The 17,423-nt window shown below is 39.7% G+C and overlaps 1 protein-coding gene across 1 annotated transcript in view; it reads left to right on the top strand.

Moving 5' to 3' along the window:
* Positions 1–3,290: 3,290 nt before the first annotated feature.
* LOC113252668 (peptidyl-prolyl cis-trans isomerase A-like) overlaps positions 3,291–17,423 on the top strand; it is a 37,394-nt gene continuing 23,261 nt past the window's right edge. The window contains 2 exon segments of the mRNA XM_057307803.1: positions 3,291–3,383; positions 4,329–4,421. Coding sequence (XP_057163786.1) covers positions 3,291–3,383; positions 4,329–4,421 — 186 coding nt within the window.

Here is a 17,423-nt window from a genome sequence, read left to right as displayed (position 1 = left end):
CGAAGCACTCTGCAAATTACAAACGTGCTTGTACTGTGAAGAGTCTCAGGTCTGCAGTAAGTAATACAATCGTTCATATCGCACAATTCACCTGTCTTTCCCCCAGAGCTGGGCACTGGTGGTGCAGAGGCTGCCCGGATGACACCAGTGCTGATTAGGGACCCCGGGAGCATAAGAAACTTCCATGATCATGTTCTCTAGACTGCCTTTTCTCCTCCTGCCTCTTCAGCCTTCAAGGCAAAATCATAAAGAGTAGCTATTGGGCACCAGGGCGGCTCAGTTGGATAGAGAGTATCTATTCTCGGCTTAGGCCTGGGTCTGAATCCTGATTCCAACATGAATTAGCCATGGAACATTGTTCAGGCTCTCATGGCTTTGATTTCCTCACCTGTGACATAGGGATCTCATACCGTTGCTGTAATTAAATGAGATTGTAAATAAGAAATGAGAGCACATGACATACAAGCCTTTACCCAAGAAGGTAAGTTATTTCCCCGAATGATTTTTTCTTTACCTTGAAATCCATCCCCTGACAAAGCCAGGAGCAACTGCTTCTTCTTAACGTGTATCTCCAAAAGTTAGCTGCACTTATGAGACGCTCAACACTGTCTTCCTGACATGAGAGTAATTTCTGTTTCTTCCCCTCAAATTGTCCGCAGTAGAGAGGAAGCTGCTCATGGTGACCATGTCTTGTATTTGTGTATTCTTGGCCCTAGAGGTTTCTGGCATATAATGAAGACAAATAAATGGTAGGTATTTTACATATGTATTGCAGACATACAAGAATAGCTAACCGACAGCAAAATTAAATATTCAAAAGAATGCGTGTTGGCCGGAAGTATTAGACATCACCTTTAATTTGCACATCAGTGGATGGTCTATTGAAATACTTTTCATACAACTAGTACCACGTTCAGACAAAAATTAATATTCGCAGTTGGTAGAGGGAGAAACTGAGAAAGGTTATGAGCAGATCGCCCGGTGGGTCTCCAGCAGCTGGTTAGCGGCTGCATCAGTTAGGATCTTTCGGCAGCGAGGGGCAGAAAATGGGATTCAAGAGATCTACAGGAGATGGGGAGTAGATGCTCATGGAAGATGCCCAGGAGCAGATCTACTTTAAAGGAGTCATGATCCTGGGTCCAAATGATATCACCAGGCTCTACTTGTCCAGGTGGAGCTCATTCACGGGTTCTGCCTGGTGACTCCAGTGGCTTCAGGCTTACCCTCATTATGGCATCTGTTCCAGCAGAAGAAACTGTTTGCTTCCCTGAGCGTGCCAACCAAAGTCAGAGAACTGAGTCTTGGTGACAGCGAACAGCCTAACTTGGGTCATTTCTCTACGCCTGCCACTTCAGTCTGTGGCTGCAGGGCTTGAATGCACTGACAACACAGCCTCTTCCAGGCCCCACGGGAAAGGTAGAGTCAGCTTTGTCTACCTCATGCATGTGGACCAAAAAAGGAGTGATTGTTCTCTCATAGTAAAATCAGAATATTACTCTCCAAATAACAGTACTCTGATAAGAAAAAATAATAAAATTCTACTCCAGTGGCAGAATCAAGAGAATTCCCTTCTCATGAGTGGAGATATATATCCAGGCTAACAGAATGGATCAGGGAAAGGACAACTGTATACACACACACACACACACACACATACACACACACACACACACATTTATGCATGTATATAAGAATATACATATATGTAAAACATGATAAGGACTGCCATTAGGCTAAGAGTATTGCCCAGAATACTTATATCACCAGTTCCTTTGAAATAAAACCTCAAAGATCAGAGCAAAAGTGCAAATAAACTGGGTATATAGGGCCAAAAGACTAACTGTTCACCAGAAAATGATCGTCTATAGTCTATAGTTTAAAAATCCATAGTCTAGGGCACCTGGGTGGCTCAGTCTGTTAAGCGTCTGCCTTTGGTTCAGGTCATGATCCCAGGGTCCTGGGATCGAGCCCTGCATCGGGCTCTCTGCTCAGCAGGGAGCCTGCTTCTCCTCTCCCTCTGCCTGCTGCTTTGCCTATTTGTGCTCTCGCTCTCTCTCTCTCTATCAGATAAATAAAATCTTTAAAAATAAAAATTAATAAAAATCCATAGTCTAAAAATGATAATCGAAGATTGTTGAGTGAGGGAAGGACACTAGTGACTACTAGGTCAATATTTATCCTTCCAGGTAAAGAAGGCTAAAGTTTCAATGTCTCACTTGTTATTATATAGTTCTAGATTCTGTTTCCCAAGTTACATTACCAGAAACCTAGTTATGAGCTATATTGCTTTTGTTTGCTGTAGACTTAAAAATTATTATTTATTAAAAGTTAATATTCTATAGAATTAAAAGTTAATATATTTATATTCATAATAGCCATTACACTGGCTTTTAATGTTGAATAAATATAGGTAATAATTGCCTAAAGAACACTTCTGAAATTTCAAGTGTCAGGTCCATTGGTTGTCTTCACCCATGGTCCCGAGATAAGACTTGTCAGATTAAGTGGGGCACATTTCTCTATGGGATGAATGACAAGTCAAAGAGTTCATCTTTCATGAAAAATTCATTTGAGTTCCTTTTATTAGAAAAAAAGAGTTCTGCATGATGAAAATTGTATTCATGGTCAAGCTTGGTGTTCACTGTAAGTGGTCATCCACTCATTGAACAAATATTTATCGAACGTCTGAATATGATTTTAGGAAATATGAACAGGGCAATGCTGAAGGCTAAAGTCTCTGCTCTGTTGGAGATTTCATCCTGGTGGGGATTAAAAGTTATAAATAAGTACGTAATATATATCAAGTAGTAAGAAGCATCTAGAAGAAAAGATGTGCTTAGCCTGGGTTTGTGCAGTACCCACTTCTTCCCTAGTACCTCACTGACCTCTTATAAAGTTTCTCAAGGTTTATCATTACTTTGAATCCTTTGAAGTATAGATTTTTGATTGGGAACTGCCTTTTTTTTTATATTAGTCTTAGCCTAAATGTAAATATCTCCTTAACTTGAACCAAATGGTTAGATTGGTTCCTATTGTATCCAATATAATGGGCTCACACAGAGTGCCTCCTGTGTACTGAGCATGGGTGCTAGTGGGGAGAGATACAGGGATACGAATAATCACGATAAAATGTCATGTGTTGTGCTAACCAGAAGAAAGAGGAATTCCAGAGACATGCGAGGGCCCTCTAGGTAGGCAGAACAGCACACCCACTATGCGCTATTCACCTGTGCAGCACCTTCATCTGGAATACGGGGAGGTGAGATGGGGTGAGGAGGGAGCATTGGAAGATGCTAGAAAGTGGTAGCAGTGACCAGATGGAGATGAACTTTGAACGTCATACTAGCAAGCTGACGCTTGACCCTGTGGGTTTAACGTCAGCGGTAAAACCTGAGTGAGTAAAACGATAACAGAACTGCATGCAGATGATGTCAATTCATTGCTCAGTCTGCTCAAAGTCTTTGACTTTCTCCTGGCAATACACAGCTGTCTTCATCAGCCTTCTGAATCACAACGGACCTGGTCACTTCTCTGCCCAGGGGCCTCCATTTCACATACAGTAAAAACCAAAGGCTTTGTGACAGCTTGCAATGCCCCACATAATCGGGCCTTCTGTTATCCCCCCCTCTCCCCTTGCTCAGTCTCCTCTTACCACACACACCAAACTGGTACTTAACATGCCAAAGAATCTTCTGCGCACCAGCCTTTCCTTTTGCATGCGGTGCTCTTCCCCTAGGTGTTCACCAGGCACGCTTCTTCAAGTCTTTGCTCAAACATTATCACTCAGTGAGGTCGGCCACATCCACCCTCTTTAAAATTCCAGCACTCCTCTCCACTCTCTCTCTTCCATATCCTATTTGATGGGCAGCCATAACGCTGATACCCTCTGGCATACTATAAAATTTACTTCCGTATCACGGTTCTATCCCACCTCACCCCGCTGGGATCCCAAATCCAGAAAGGCAGGGAGTTCTGCCTTGTTACCTTCTGCTGTACCCCTAGCAGTGCTTGGCTCTTGGTAAGAGGTTAACGAATATTTGTTGAGTGAATGAAAGAATAAGTGGATCTCTCCAACTATACATCTTTCCTCACAGTCACCATTCAAGACTAAAGAACCACAGTGGCTTTCATCTGCCCTCCTAAATTCCTATTTCACTGCCATTCATGCTGAGGCTAGTTTTTCATCGCACACAATTTCATGGTTACGATTTCACCATGGATGACAAAATTGCTGAAGAGAAAGGAGCATGAGAAAAATGGACAAAGGTTTCATGCACACTTTTGAGGTGGGCAATTTCCACTTGAACCATTTGTCCCTTTTTAATCAGGAATTGGTGATGTACATAAAGCGATCAACAGATCCAGAAGAACTCAGGGGGGTCACAAAAATCAATATGCCGGTACCCACGGATGCATTTCCTGTATGTTAATTACTGTCATTTCTTAGACCCTAGAACCATTCATTAAGTGCTCGGTTCGATGGGCCTTTTCCTTTCTCCAGGTTGTGTAATGACTTTTTTCTCAGGCGCTCATCTTCCCCATGTTCTTGTTTCAAAATGATCTCATGCTTTTTCTCTTTCCAGAACAATGCATCATACTCCCTGTTAATGCTGTCTTTAGTTCCCTCTCTTCATTTTTGGAGGCAAGTAAGGATATCTTTATTTTAATTCCTCCCCCAGAAGTCGTTTTGTTTTGTTTTCCTTTTACTGTTAAATGTTTTGTTTGTTTGTTTTTTTAAAGATTTTATTTATTTATTCGACAGAGATAGAGACAGCCAGCGAGAGAGGGAGCACAAGCAGGGGGAGTGGGAGAGGAAGGAGCAGGCTTCCCAGCGGAGGAGCCCGATGTGGGGCTCGATCCCAGAACGCCGGGATCACGCCCTGAGCCGAAGGCAGACGCTCAACCGCTGTGCCACCCAGGCGCCCCTTTACTGTTAAATGTTGATGCTACTTTTGGAATAACCGCGTAAAAGGCATAGCCAATCCCTATCTCCAAAAATCAACATAAAAACCAGACCACACTGACCAAAACAACTATATCAAGACTCTGGACATGGATCAAAAGCAGACATCAAATTGAGAAGGTTTTATGCAAGAAAAATCTACTACAAAAAAATCCACTAAACCTGGGTAAAAGCAGTGATTTACCTTTCTTGTTTTCCCTTCGTGATCTTTGTGACTCACCTCACCTCTCCTTTCCCTGGTTCCACTAGGCAGAAGGAAAGTCTGTACTTGATCACATAAATTTTACTTAATCAGTTAAGAGTTGTTAGCCGAGTTTCAGCTGCCATTTCCACACATCTTACAATAGGGCAATCCTCTTTTGGCAGAGCCAAAAATAAACAAAATACACTGGAGAACAGTGTATAGAAACGTGGGTCACTTCTGTAAGTTTTGACTTCCTACCATAGTTTACCCACTTTTGTTTACTTTTAAGAATTATAAAGTCACTGCTCTTGAAATTATTCCAGAGTTTTTAGTTTTAATTACTGGAGGGATGGGCTGTGGAGCATGTCACGTCTCCAGAGCGCAACAGAAACTGCTAGATCAAAGGCTGGCAAAATTTCTGCAAAGCTCCGTTAGGATAAACATTTTAGGTTTTGAGAGACATACATGGACTCTGTCACAGATTCTTTTTTTTAAACAACCCTTGAGAAATGTAAAAACATTCTTAGCTTGTGTGTTATTTAAAATATGGATAGGATTTGGCCCATGGTCCAAAGCTTGCCAAAACCTACTTAGGTCTTTGACTTTTTAAAGATTTATTCATTTATTTGAGAGAGAAAGAGAGAAAACACATGTGTAGGCACTGGGTGGGGCAGAGGAAGAGAGAGAATCTCAAGCAGACTCCATACTGGGCATGATCCTGACCCGGGGCTTGATCTCACGACCACAAAATCACAACCTGAGCGGAAACCAAGAGTTCGATACTTAACGAACTATACCACCTAGGCACTCCAGGTCTTTGCCTTTTTTTTTTTTTTTTTTAAGATTTACTTACTTTTTTGACAGAGAGGGAGGGAAGGAGGTGAGGGGCAGGGGAGAGAGGCAGAGGGAGAGAAAGAATCCCAAGCAGACTACCTGCTGAGCGCAGAGCCCGACCTGGTACTCGATTCCATGACCCTGAGACCATGACCTAAGCTGAAACCAAGAGTTGGACATTTAATTGACTGAGTCCCCCAGGCACCCCCAGGTCTTTGCTTTTTTAAAATTAAGCCTTTTATTTTGGGAATCACCATAGCTACATACATAGCTCTGAGAAATAATACAGAAGAAGCTCTTGTACCCTTTAACCATTTCCCTTCACAGGTAACGTCTTAAAATTTTAGAGCAGAAAAATCACAACCGGGATATTGATACAATGAAGAAAAAGTCATTGAGTTTCAAAGCTTTCTACTGATACTTTTAATATAAATATTTAGAGTTCATTGTTTTCCTCTAAATGGGGTTTGGCTGCATCCCATAACTTTTTATGTTTTGCTTTTATTATCACTCATTTTGCAATATTTTTTAAGTTTCTTTTGTGAATTCTTCTTTAACCCACGGACTAGTTATATGTATGTTGTTTAATAATATAAATTTGGGGACTTCCTTCAGAATATCTTATCAATAGCTCATTTCATACTGTTAAAGTCAGAGAAAATGCTCTGTAGGATTTTAAACATTCGAAAGTTAATTAAACGTCTTATGGCCCATCATCTGGCCTATCTTAGATGGACATGAACCTGCCATGTGCATTTCAAAGTTGAAGATTCTGTAGTTATGCACAACTTAACTATGCACGCCAGTTAAGTCAGGTTGATTGATACCGTCATTCAGGTCTTCTGTGTGCTTCCTGATATTTTTATATATTTCTGTCATCTAAATGGAAGGATAGTAAAGTCTCCCATTATGAGAATGGACCTGATCCATTTCCACTTTTGTCATAACCGTTTTGCATATGAATTCTGAGTCTTTGTTACTAAGTACAGGTTACTTGTAATTGTTCTTTCTGAAAAAATTCTCCCCTTCATCCTTAGGTGATGCCCCACTTTATCCTCTGTAATACTCTTTCTTTTGAAGTCTGTTTTCTCTGAAATTGATACAGCCAGCTCAGTGTTCTAATCAGTGTTGGCGTGATGTATCTTTTGTCAAGCTTTTATCTTCCACTAATTTGTAACTTTTATTTAAAGTACATCTCCTATAGTCAGCATATTGTTGGGTGTTGAGTTTTTATCTAGTTTAACAATCTTTCACTTTTGAGGGAGGGTTTAGCCCACATTCAATGTACTTACTGATATGATTGGATCTGTCTACACTCTTTCATTGTTCTTGAGCTTTCTTTCTCTGTTGCTTCTTTCCTGCACTAATTTGTGTGTCGGTGTGTGTGTGTGTGTGTGTGTGTGTGTTTAGTGTTCCGTTTTATTCTGTCTCTAAGATTCTCAGCTAGACTTATTTTTAGTAGTCCCCCTAATGTTAAAAATATGCACCCTTGGGGCGCCTGGGTGGCACAGAGATTAAGCGTCTGCCTTCGGCTCAGGGCGTGATCCCGGCGTTATGGGATTGAGCCCCACATCAGGCTCTTCCGCTGGGAGCCTGCTTCTTCCTCTCCCACTCCCCCTGCTTGTGTTCCCTCTCTCACTGGCTGTCTCTATCTCTGTCTAATAAATAAATAAAAAATCTTTAAAAAAAAAATATGCACCCTTAAGTTATCAAAATCTGTTGAGTTAAAAAAATGTGTAATTGTGTCGTGATGATGTTAAGTAGACTTATAGTGGTGATCATTTTGCAAAAGATACAGATACCAACTCACGTTGTACACCTGATACAAACGTCAATTCTATCTCAAAGAAATCTATTGAGTCAACATTGGGTCATCACAGGCTACACCACAGACTCTTCACACCTGTCCTTTGCACTATTCGTTTTACAAATGCAAATACCTACAATACTCTAATTACTTTTCCTGCTTCTCCCATCCTTGTGCTGCTGTTCTTTTATCTTTTATATATGTTATAAACCTCACCTGGAAATGCAATTATTTTTGCTTTAAACAGTTAGTTATCCCTCAAGGAAAATATCAGAATGAAAAATAGTGCTTTCTATTTACAAAGTTTTGTGTTATTTCTGGTGACCCTAGTGTTCCTCCCTGTGATCGGACTTTGCACTTGGCATCAAGGTACCTCCATCTGAACAACGTAATTTCATATCACTTGCAGGGCAGGCCAAATGCCAATGAATTCTTTCAACGTTAATTTTATGAAAATATATTTATTTCAGTTTTTAATATATTTTTACTGAATATAGCATTCTGGGTTTCTAACTTTTTTTTTTCCATTTTAAAGATGTGAGTTCATCTTCTACTGGCTTCAGTTTTTTTTCTGAGGAGAAGGCAGAAGATAATCTTATTAGCATTCCCCGGTAATCCTGTTGCTTTAAATTTCTGTTATCCTTGGTGTTCAGCGATTTGACTGTGAGGTATTTAGATAGAGTTATCTTTGTAGTGTTTCCTGCCTGGGGTTCACAGAGCTTTTGCATTCTAAGTGAACATTATTCTTCAAGTATAGAAAATTGTCCATCATAATTCCTTCCTACAGTTCTGCTCTAAGCTTCCTCTCTTCTGCAGCTCCTGTTTTCTGTAGGGAAAACAACTTAATACTGCCCGCAATTCCTTGCTGGTTCATTCATCTTTCCCCTCAATAATTTTTCTGTTTCTTTTGAGATTGGATGATTTCTACTGCTTTTTCTTCAATTTCACTGGCACTTGATTAAATTATACTTGATATACACTAAAGTAAATATAGTTTGAATGCATAATTGAATGAGTTTTGTCATATCTACACACCCGTAAAACCACAGTTAAGAAAATGAAGAGATTCATCACACTCAAAGGTCCCCCCTTCCCTTTTGCCCATCCTTTCTTCCAAATCTGGTACTCTCTCACTGTCATAGCAGTGCCTTTGAACGATTAATTTTCATGAGAGTTTTAATATACAGATTGTTAATAGTTCAAGCATTCTGTGTCATTTATAAGATATTTTTCCTACTCTCAAGTTACTGAGCTATTATCCTGTTGTCTTCTAGAATTTTTATAATCTTGGCCCTTACATTTAGGTATAAGACCCACATGGAGTTATTCTTTCATATACGGTGAATAGTAAGATTTGATGACTTTTTTCCACATAGGCTCCCCAGTTTCGTCAAATGCTTTAATGCATCTCTTGAGATGACATATGAACTTTTCCCTTTTGTCTCTTAATATGGTGAATTATAGGGGCGCCTGGGTGGCGCAGTCGTTAAGCGTCTGCCTTCGGCTCAGGGCGTGATCCCCGCGTTCTGGGATCGAGTCCCACACTGGGCTCTTCCGCTGGGAGCCTGCTTCTTCCTCTCCCACTCCCCTGCTGTGTTCCCTCTCTCGCTGGCTGTCTCTCTGTCACAGAAATAAATAAAATCTTTAAAAAATATATGGTGAATTATATAGATTTCCAAATGTTAAACCCGTCTTGCTTTTCTTTTTTTTTATTATTATTACATTCAATTAGCCAACATATAGTACATCATTAGCTTTTGACGTAGTGTTCAACGATTCATTAGTTGCATATAACCCCCAGTGTTCGGATAACTCCTACACAGTCAGGGTGCATTACCCATTTTGAATATTCTTTCATTGGATTTGCTTAAAAAAATTGTTAAGAATATGTACATTTGTGTCCATAAGGGATATCAATCTATAATTTTTCTTGTAATTTATCCTTCTTACTTTAGTATAAACTATTTTTTCTGCCTCTACCTCTCTCTTCTTCTGTAATTAAATTACATGTACATAGACTGTCTGAATTTATCTCATGGTTTACTTTTGCACTATTAATATTACTAGACTCTTTTTTTCTCTGTGTTTTTCACTTTGGGTACTTTGTATTGCTATGTATTGAAGGTCATTAATCTTTTATTTCTCAATGTCATATATGCTGTTAATCTTGTCCAATGCCTCTTTCATGCCTAGATATTTGATTTAGATGTTTTTTATGTCTTCATGTTCTTCTTAATATGTTCATGCTTTCCTCTTTCTTCTTTTTTTCTTTTTTTTTTTTTTGTCTTATTTTTCTTTTAACTCCTTAATCCCCAGCACCGATTTCCCCCAACCCTCCACCCCTCTCTCCTCTGGTAACCATCGGTTTCTTCTCTGTAGTTAAGAGTCTGTTTCTTGATTTGTCTCTTTCTTCCTTTGTTTGCTTGTTTCTTAAATTCCACATTTGAGTAAAATCATATGGTATTTGTCTTTCTCTGACTTACTTATCTCATTTAGCATTATACACTCTGGTTCCATCCACGTCATTGCAAATGGCAAGATTCCATTCTTTTTTATGGCTTAATAATATTCCATTATATATATATCTCTCCCATATCTTCTTTACCTATTCATCTGTCAATGGACATTTTGGCTGCATCCATATCTTAGCAGTTGTGAATAATGCTGCAATAAACATAGGAGTGCATGAATCGCTTCGAATTAGTGTTTTTGTATTTTGAGGGTAAATACCCAGTAGCATGATTCCTGGATCATAGAGTAGTTCTATTTTTAATTTTTTGAGGAACCTCCATACTATCTTCCACAGCGGCTGCACCAGTTTACATTCCCACCAACAGGGCAAGAGGGTTCCTTTTTTTCCACATACTCGCCAGCACCTGTTGTTTCTTGTGTTGTTGATTTCAGCCATTCTGACAGGTGTGAGGTGATATCTCGTAGTTTCGATTTGCATTTCCCTGATGATTAATGACATGAAGCGTCTTTTCTTGTGTCTGTTGGCGATCTGTATGTCTTCTTTAGAGAAATGTCTGTTCATGTCTTCTGTCCATTTTAATTGGGTTATTTGGTGTTTCGGGTGTTGAGTTGTATCAGTTTTTTTACATATTGTGGACACTAACCCTTTATGGATATGTCATTTGCAAATATCTTCTCCCATTCAGTGGGTTGCCTTGTTGATTGTGTCCTTCACTGTGCAGAAACTTTTCATTTAGCTGTTGTCCCAATAGTTTGTTTTTGTTTTTGTTTCCCTTGCCTCAGGTTTTCCTCTATTTTCTTAAACATATCAAACATTTATGAAAATGTTTCCATATTCTTGTTTACTAATTATATCATCTGTGTTACTTCTGTGTGTGTTTCCACTGATGGGCTTTATACTCTCATTGTAAGTTATGTTTCCTGCTTCTTCACATGCCTGGAAATAATTGACTGTATGACAGACATCATTAATGTTACCTGGGGTGGGATGGAGTATTTTCTTTTACTTTATTAAACTACTTAGAAACCATTTGGGGGCTCCTGGGTGGCACAGCGGTTAAGCGTCTGCCTTCGGCTCAGGGCGTGATCCCGGCGTTGTGGGATCGAGCCCCACATCAGGCTCCTCTGCTATGAGCCTGCTTCTTCCTCTCCCACTCCCCCTGCTTGTGTTCCCTCTCTCTCTGGCTGTCTCTATCTCTGTCGAATAAATAAATAAAATGTTTAAAAAAAAAAAAGAAAAGAAAAGAAACCATTTGACTGTTTGAAGCTTGATTTAAGGTTGTTAGTTGACTTAATCCTTTAATCTGTGGCTAATTCTGACTACTGAGGTCTCACTGAGGCTTTAACCTTCTGAGTGGTCCATTTGGTATCCTCTATGTTATAAATTTTTCTTAGTTTAATTGGTAGGAACATGAACTATTATTTCTGTGTGAGTTTTGGGTTTGAGCTTTCTGCTTGTTCTTTTCCAGTGATTCTTTCTCAGGCCTTGCCTTTTTTTTTTCTCTCAAATATGCACTTCTTGGTTCTCTGCTAAAGGCAGGAGGATCCTTTGAGATCTCCAGAGCCTCTCTCTGTGCAATTCTCTCCTTTCATTTCAGATTTCTTCTCTCCTATACTCTTACAAGAAAATCCTAGCGTTCTTGGCCTCCGTAAATCTCCAATTCTCTTTGCTGAATGCAAGGAATCTGCTGGGCTTTCGGAGGGGGGGGGTTCCCACTCCTTGAGCTGTGTCCTTGATCCTGTCTTTAGACAGTGAGCCAGAATACTCATAGCACTTACCTTGTTTGTTTCCTACTATCCCGTGCCGCTGTTGTCCAGTGTATGGCTACCAGTGTTGCGTATCACTTGTTCGGATTTTCAGTCAATGCAGGTGATGAGTACATCTGATGCCAATTACTCCACCAGAGCTGTAAGCAGAAGTTTACCGAAAATCAAGGCCATTGTAATTTTTTTTTAAGTCAAACCACTAGTTAGGGCTAAAGCTTTCACCAGTATTAAAGAAAGCAAGGGACTGATTACTATTTAACTTAACTGAAGGGAATTTGATTCCTTTGGATGATTCAGAAAACACTGCAGTGTTTTTCCTCAATGTTGCTTGATGAACATTAATTATCATCGTATTGTAGCTGTGAGGAAAACTGGCTAGGAATATTATGTTTATGATAATGTTCGGTAAGAAATTTAACTTCATATATTCTAACTGTTGCCCATCAATGAAAACAAATTAGTGCATGTGTGTTCTTATTATTACCTCCTTAATCCAATTGTACATTTGGTGCTCAAAGGAGTAAAATCACAAGGATGTGAAATAGAGAGGCAATCTTAGGATCTGCTAGCTCAATTGCTACAGGAGTATTATCGACATAAAAAGAGAAAAGTCAGGGAAGACATTAATTTTTATTAAGTGCCTACTCCATGCTACACATCCTTATATGTATTATTCCTTTGCAGCAAATTATTACCAATTCAAAATATAGAAATGTGCTCAGGCAGAGCTACATAGTAATAGATGCAAGGTATACATTTTATTTTATGTTATATTAAGGATTTCTTTATTTATTTGAGAGAGAGAGAGCAACAGTGAGTGTGAGTGGGGGGAAGGGCAGAGGGAAAGGGAGAGAGAGAATCTGGAGTAGACTCTCCACTGAACAGGAAGCCTGACACGGGGCTGAATCTCATGACGCTGACATCATGACCTGAGCCGAAATCAGGAGTCAGACGCTTAACCGACTGAACCACCCAGGCACCCCGAAAGGCATATTTTTTTAAAAGATTTTGTTTATTTATTTGACAGAAAGAGAGACAGCCAGCAAGAGAGGAAACACAGCAGGGGGAGTGGGAGAGGAAGAAGCAGGCTCCCAGCGGAGGAGCCAGATGTGGGGCTTGATCCCAGGACCCTGGGATCACGCCCTGAGCCAAAGGCAGACGCTTAAAGACTGAGCCACCCAGGCGCCCCAAAAGGCATATTTTTTAATCTATAATAATTATCTAGATCATTGCAACATATGGAAATAAAATAAAATAATGAGTTATTATTTGTTTATCATAACAAACTCAAGAGGTATCAATTATTATTTACTTTGGGAATGCTTATTCCTCATTATGTTTTCATGGGAAGAAAATTACACTGGAATCACACTCAAGAATCTTTTTTTTAAATTGATAATCTGATTCTAAAAATCATATAAAAATGCAAAGGACTTAGTAAAGCCAAAACATCTTTAAAAAGAAAAACAAAGTGGAGGGCAAACACTACCTGGTTTCAAAACGAATTACAGAACTACAGTTATCAAGAGAGCGTGGTTCTGACATCAAGACAGACAAATACATCAATGGAAGAAAGTAGAAAGTCCAGAAATAAACCCACACATATATGCACAGCTAATTTTCAGCAAAGATGCAAATGTAATTCGGTGATGAAAGGACAGTATTCTTAATAAATGGTACTCAAACAATTAGACATCCATATGGAGGAATATGAACCACGATTCATATTTTGTGCCATCTATGAAAAATAACTCAATAGAGATCATAGACTTCAATGTGAAACCTAAAATTGCCAGTGGAAAACATAACAGGAATCTGTTACTTTTGAAAACCATGGCAGGCAGATTTTTTTTTAATTGGTCCTTATAAAATTAAAAACTTCTATTCACCTCTCATTAGCCAGAACTTAGTCACATGGCTTCACAAATTTGCAGGAGATGTTAGGAAACTGAGTTTTAATTCTGGGATGCAATGTGCCAGATAAAAATTCTATTACAGAGGACAAAGAAATGAATGGGTAGACACAGAACTGGCAGCCTTGGTCCCAAATACTAAACATGAATTAAGAGTAAGGAAGACAGCAAAGTGATGACATTATTCTATATGAATTCTTAAATACTTTGGTTGAAATATTAAGATAGTCTTTCTGTTATTTAAAAATTCATTTTATATCTAACTTAAAATTTAAAACGAAACAAAAACCTGACAATACTGTCCCATAGTAAGAGCATTTGCCTCTTTCGTCATGTAACTTGAGTATTGAAAGAAGAGATGAGTCTTTTGCACAGTTTGAAACACATGTCTGCTCAAGGCTTTTGGGATCTCAGATGTTAGGAGCGCTGTTTGCACACCTCTTCTTTTGACCTTTGAGTGCCATTCCTGCCTAACTAGCTTTGCACAGAACCTGGCACAGAGGATTTGCTCAATAGATATTTTTCTAATAAGATCATGAACACATCTGACTGCCAAGAGTAAAACAATGGTTCAAATAGAATTGTTTAGGCATCCACTCCATGGCAGGCATTGCCTGATATATATTACAAAAGGAAACTCATACAACCACACAGAGCAACTCTAGGGTAGGTGCTATTGTCCCATTCTATAAGTGAGGAAACTGAGTTTGAGAATGCTTTCCTTACTTGACCAAGTCTGCCATGCTAATAAAATGTGGCAGTCAGATGTTACTGACCGAACATTGACCCTGGAGAACCTAAGTACCATAAGTGGGTGAATTTGGACAAGTCCTTTTCTTTATCTGAACTTCATTTTGCTCATCTGAAAAATGAAAGCTAAGGACTGTGCTGTGTATTAACTCTATGACCATTTGCAACTGGTCAAAAAAAAAAAAAAAAAAACCTAGGGCTTTCAGCTTTTCCCATTCCATGTGACTTAGCCTATCGATGCCTTGAGAACTCTGCAAAAGGATTTTTCTTTCATCCATCTTAGAAACCTCAGCCTTGGGGTGCCTAGGTGGCTCAATCGGTTAAGCATCTGCCTCTGGCTCAGGTCATGATCCCAGGGTCCTGGGATCGAACTCTGCGTTGGGCTCCGTGCTAAGCGGGGAGTTGCTTCTCCCTCTCCTCTCCCCCTCACCTACTTGTGCGTGCGCGCTTTCTCTCTCTGTCTAAATAAATAAATAAATAAAACCTTTTAATAAAAAGAAAAGAAAAGAAACCCCGATCTTTTGTTCTCCATCATCCACATCTTCTCCTGCATCATGGTTCCATAACGATGTGTCCCTTACTCTCTTCTGCACAATCTTTGGGACATTGTGCGAACAGTGCTCCTAACATCTGAGAACCCAAAGCCTGGAGCAGAGACATGTTTCAAACCGTGCAGGGTGAAAATAAATCTTTCCATTTTAAAAACTGACTGCAAGGAACAGCCTGGGAAGAATATAAGGGCGACAACCAGTCTGATTCTACGTAAAGAAACAGATAGGCCCGTTCTTACCCCATTATTGGATATGCCAGTAGGACCCTCGACCTCAGGCCAGAAAAAAAGAAACAATAAATAATGCGATGTATTGTGAAGCTGATGGCCTTGATAAAAAGCAGCATTGTGACATTTACAAAGGTTCTTTTATTTATTTTTTATTACCTTGGAAGGAAAGGAAATGTCCCTGGTTCCTCTTCTTTTTTGAAAGCACTTGGACAATGCCCTTCTGAGGTGGGGCAAACTAGGGTGGGGCAACCCAGGAGTCTACCTTTGACTTGGCCTGTTGTGATTCTTGGAACGGTTACAATCAGATTTTTTGTTAAGAGCCTCTGAGTTGGAGCATACAATGTTTGTGAGCTGGATAGGAATCAGATTAGCAGAAGGACAAGCACTCAGGTCTGATCCAGAAGGGGACTAGAACCACAGAAAGAGCTCGGGACGTGGCATCAGAAGACGGTGGCTGGCTCCTGGGCTCTGGGGACTTCGAGGACCACGAACAAGTAACCTAATTAACTTCCCTCAGCCTCTGCTTGGGGAAGTCCACTGGAAGGACACTTGGAAGTCAGATACCCTGAAATTTTGGTTTATTAAACAGAAAATAAGTTCATATGTATTTTTTCTTGTAAAGATAATTTTAGCACTGATTAAGCCCTCACGGCATGCCAGATATTAGGCTAAATACATGTATTGTCTCATTTTTTTTCAGCTTTCCTGACATATAATTGACAAGTAAAATGACAAGATATTTAAAGATACCGTGTGACAATTTGATATATGCATATACATGGTGAAAGGGCAGCCCTCATCCCGTTAATTAATACATCCACCACTCCCATAGCTACCCGGTTTTTGGTTTTGGTTTGGTTTTGATGAGAACATTTAAGTTCTCCTTCCCTAGCAAGTTTCAACGATACCCTAGTACACTGCTTTCAACTATTGTCACCATGTTATACGTTAGATCCTCAGATCCTTTCTCTTTTACCTTTAACAAGAGTAAAACTCTGCACCCTTTTACCAGCTTCCCCCTACTTCCCCCAGCTCCCAGCAACCACTTTCCTACTGTTTCTATTAATTCAACCTTTTTTTAATGTAAAGATTCCATATATAAGGGATACATGCAGTTTCCATCTCTTTCTGCCTGGCTTATTTCGTTTGCAACATGTTGTCATTTCTGTGTAATTTATTGTCTCATTTAATCTTCTCAAGAACTCTGAAAGGTAGGTATTATTCTCAGTCCCTCATGTTAGTGATGAGTCTGGGGCACAGAGAGGGAAGTAATTGGCCTCAAGGTCACACAGGGAGCCAATTGGTGGGACCTAGATTTGGATCCAGATAACCTGAGTGAGCATGAAAGGGTAACTAGGAGACTCCACAAACCACTATGGGGCACAGAGGAGGGAGGCCTAACAGTGTCCCGCAGAGTGTGTCTTGACACCCATATGTGCACGCCAGCTTTTCTCAAACAGCACTCATTCTTTATGTACCTCCCCGTGCTTGCATTTCCTCAAGTAACCAGGTGGTCTTGGTGACGCTGGGGGTCTGCATAAGCATCTCAAGACTGCATTTTCCTGGTCCCGAGTATTAATATCTGTAAAATTAGGGCTTAAATATGTATAGGTATAAATATTTTTAAATTTTTTAATTTAAATTCAATTTATTTAACATATAGTGCGTTATTAATTTCAGGGGTAGAATTTAGTGATTCATCAGTTGCATACAACACCCAGTGCTCATTACATCAAGTGCCCTCCTTAATACCCATCACCCAGTTATCTCATCCCCCCAGCCACCTCCCAGGTATATATATATTTAAAAAAAAATTGAATAGAATTGTTTAAAAAACCAGTTAAAGCATACCCATCAAAAACTGCCCTTCTACCAAAAATCATCTTGGATATAAGCTCTGTGCTTTGTGGAAGCCCCAGACTCACTAGTCATAAGCACTCGATAAATATCTG

This window comes from Ursus arctos, unplaced genomic scaffold (assembly GCF_023065955.2).
Source record: "Ursus arctos isolate Adak ecotype North America unplaced genomic scaffold, UrsArc2.0 scaffold_6, whole genome shotgun sequence".
Classification (NCBI taxonomy): Eukaryota; Metazoa; Chordata; class Mammalia; order Carnivora; family Ursidae; genus Ursus; species Ursus arctos.
The sequence above is the reverse complement of the archived record's forward strand: the minus strand, read 5'-3'. Positions and strand labels throughout refer to the sequence as shown.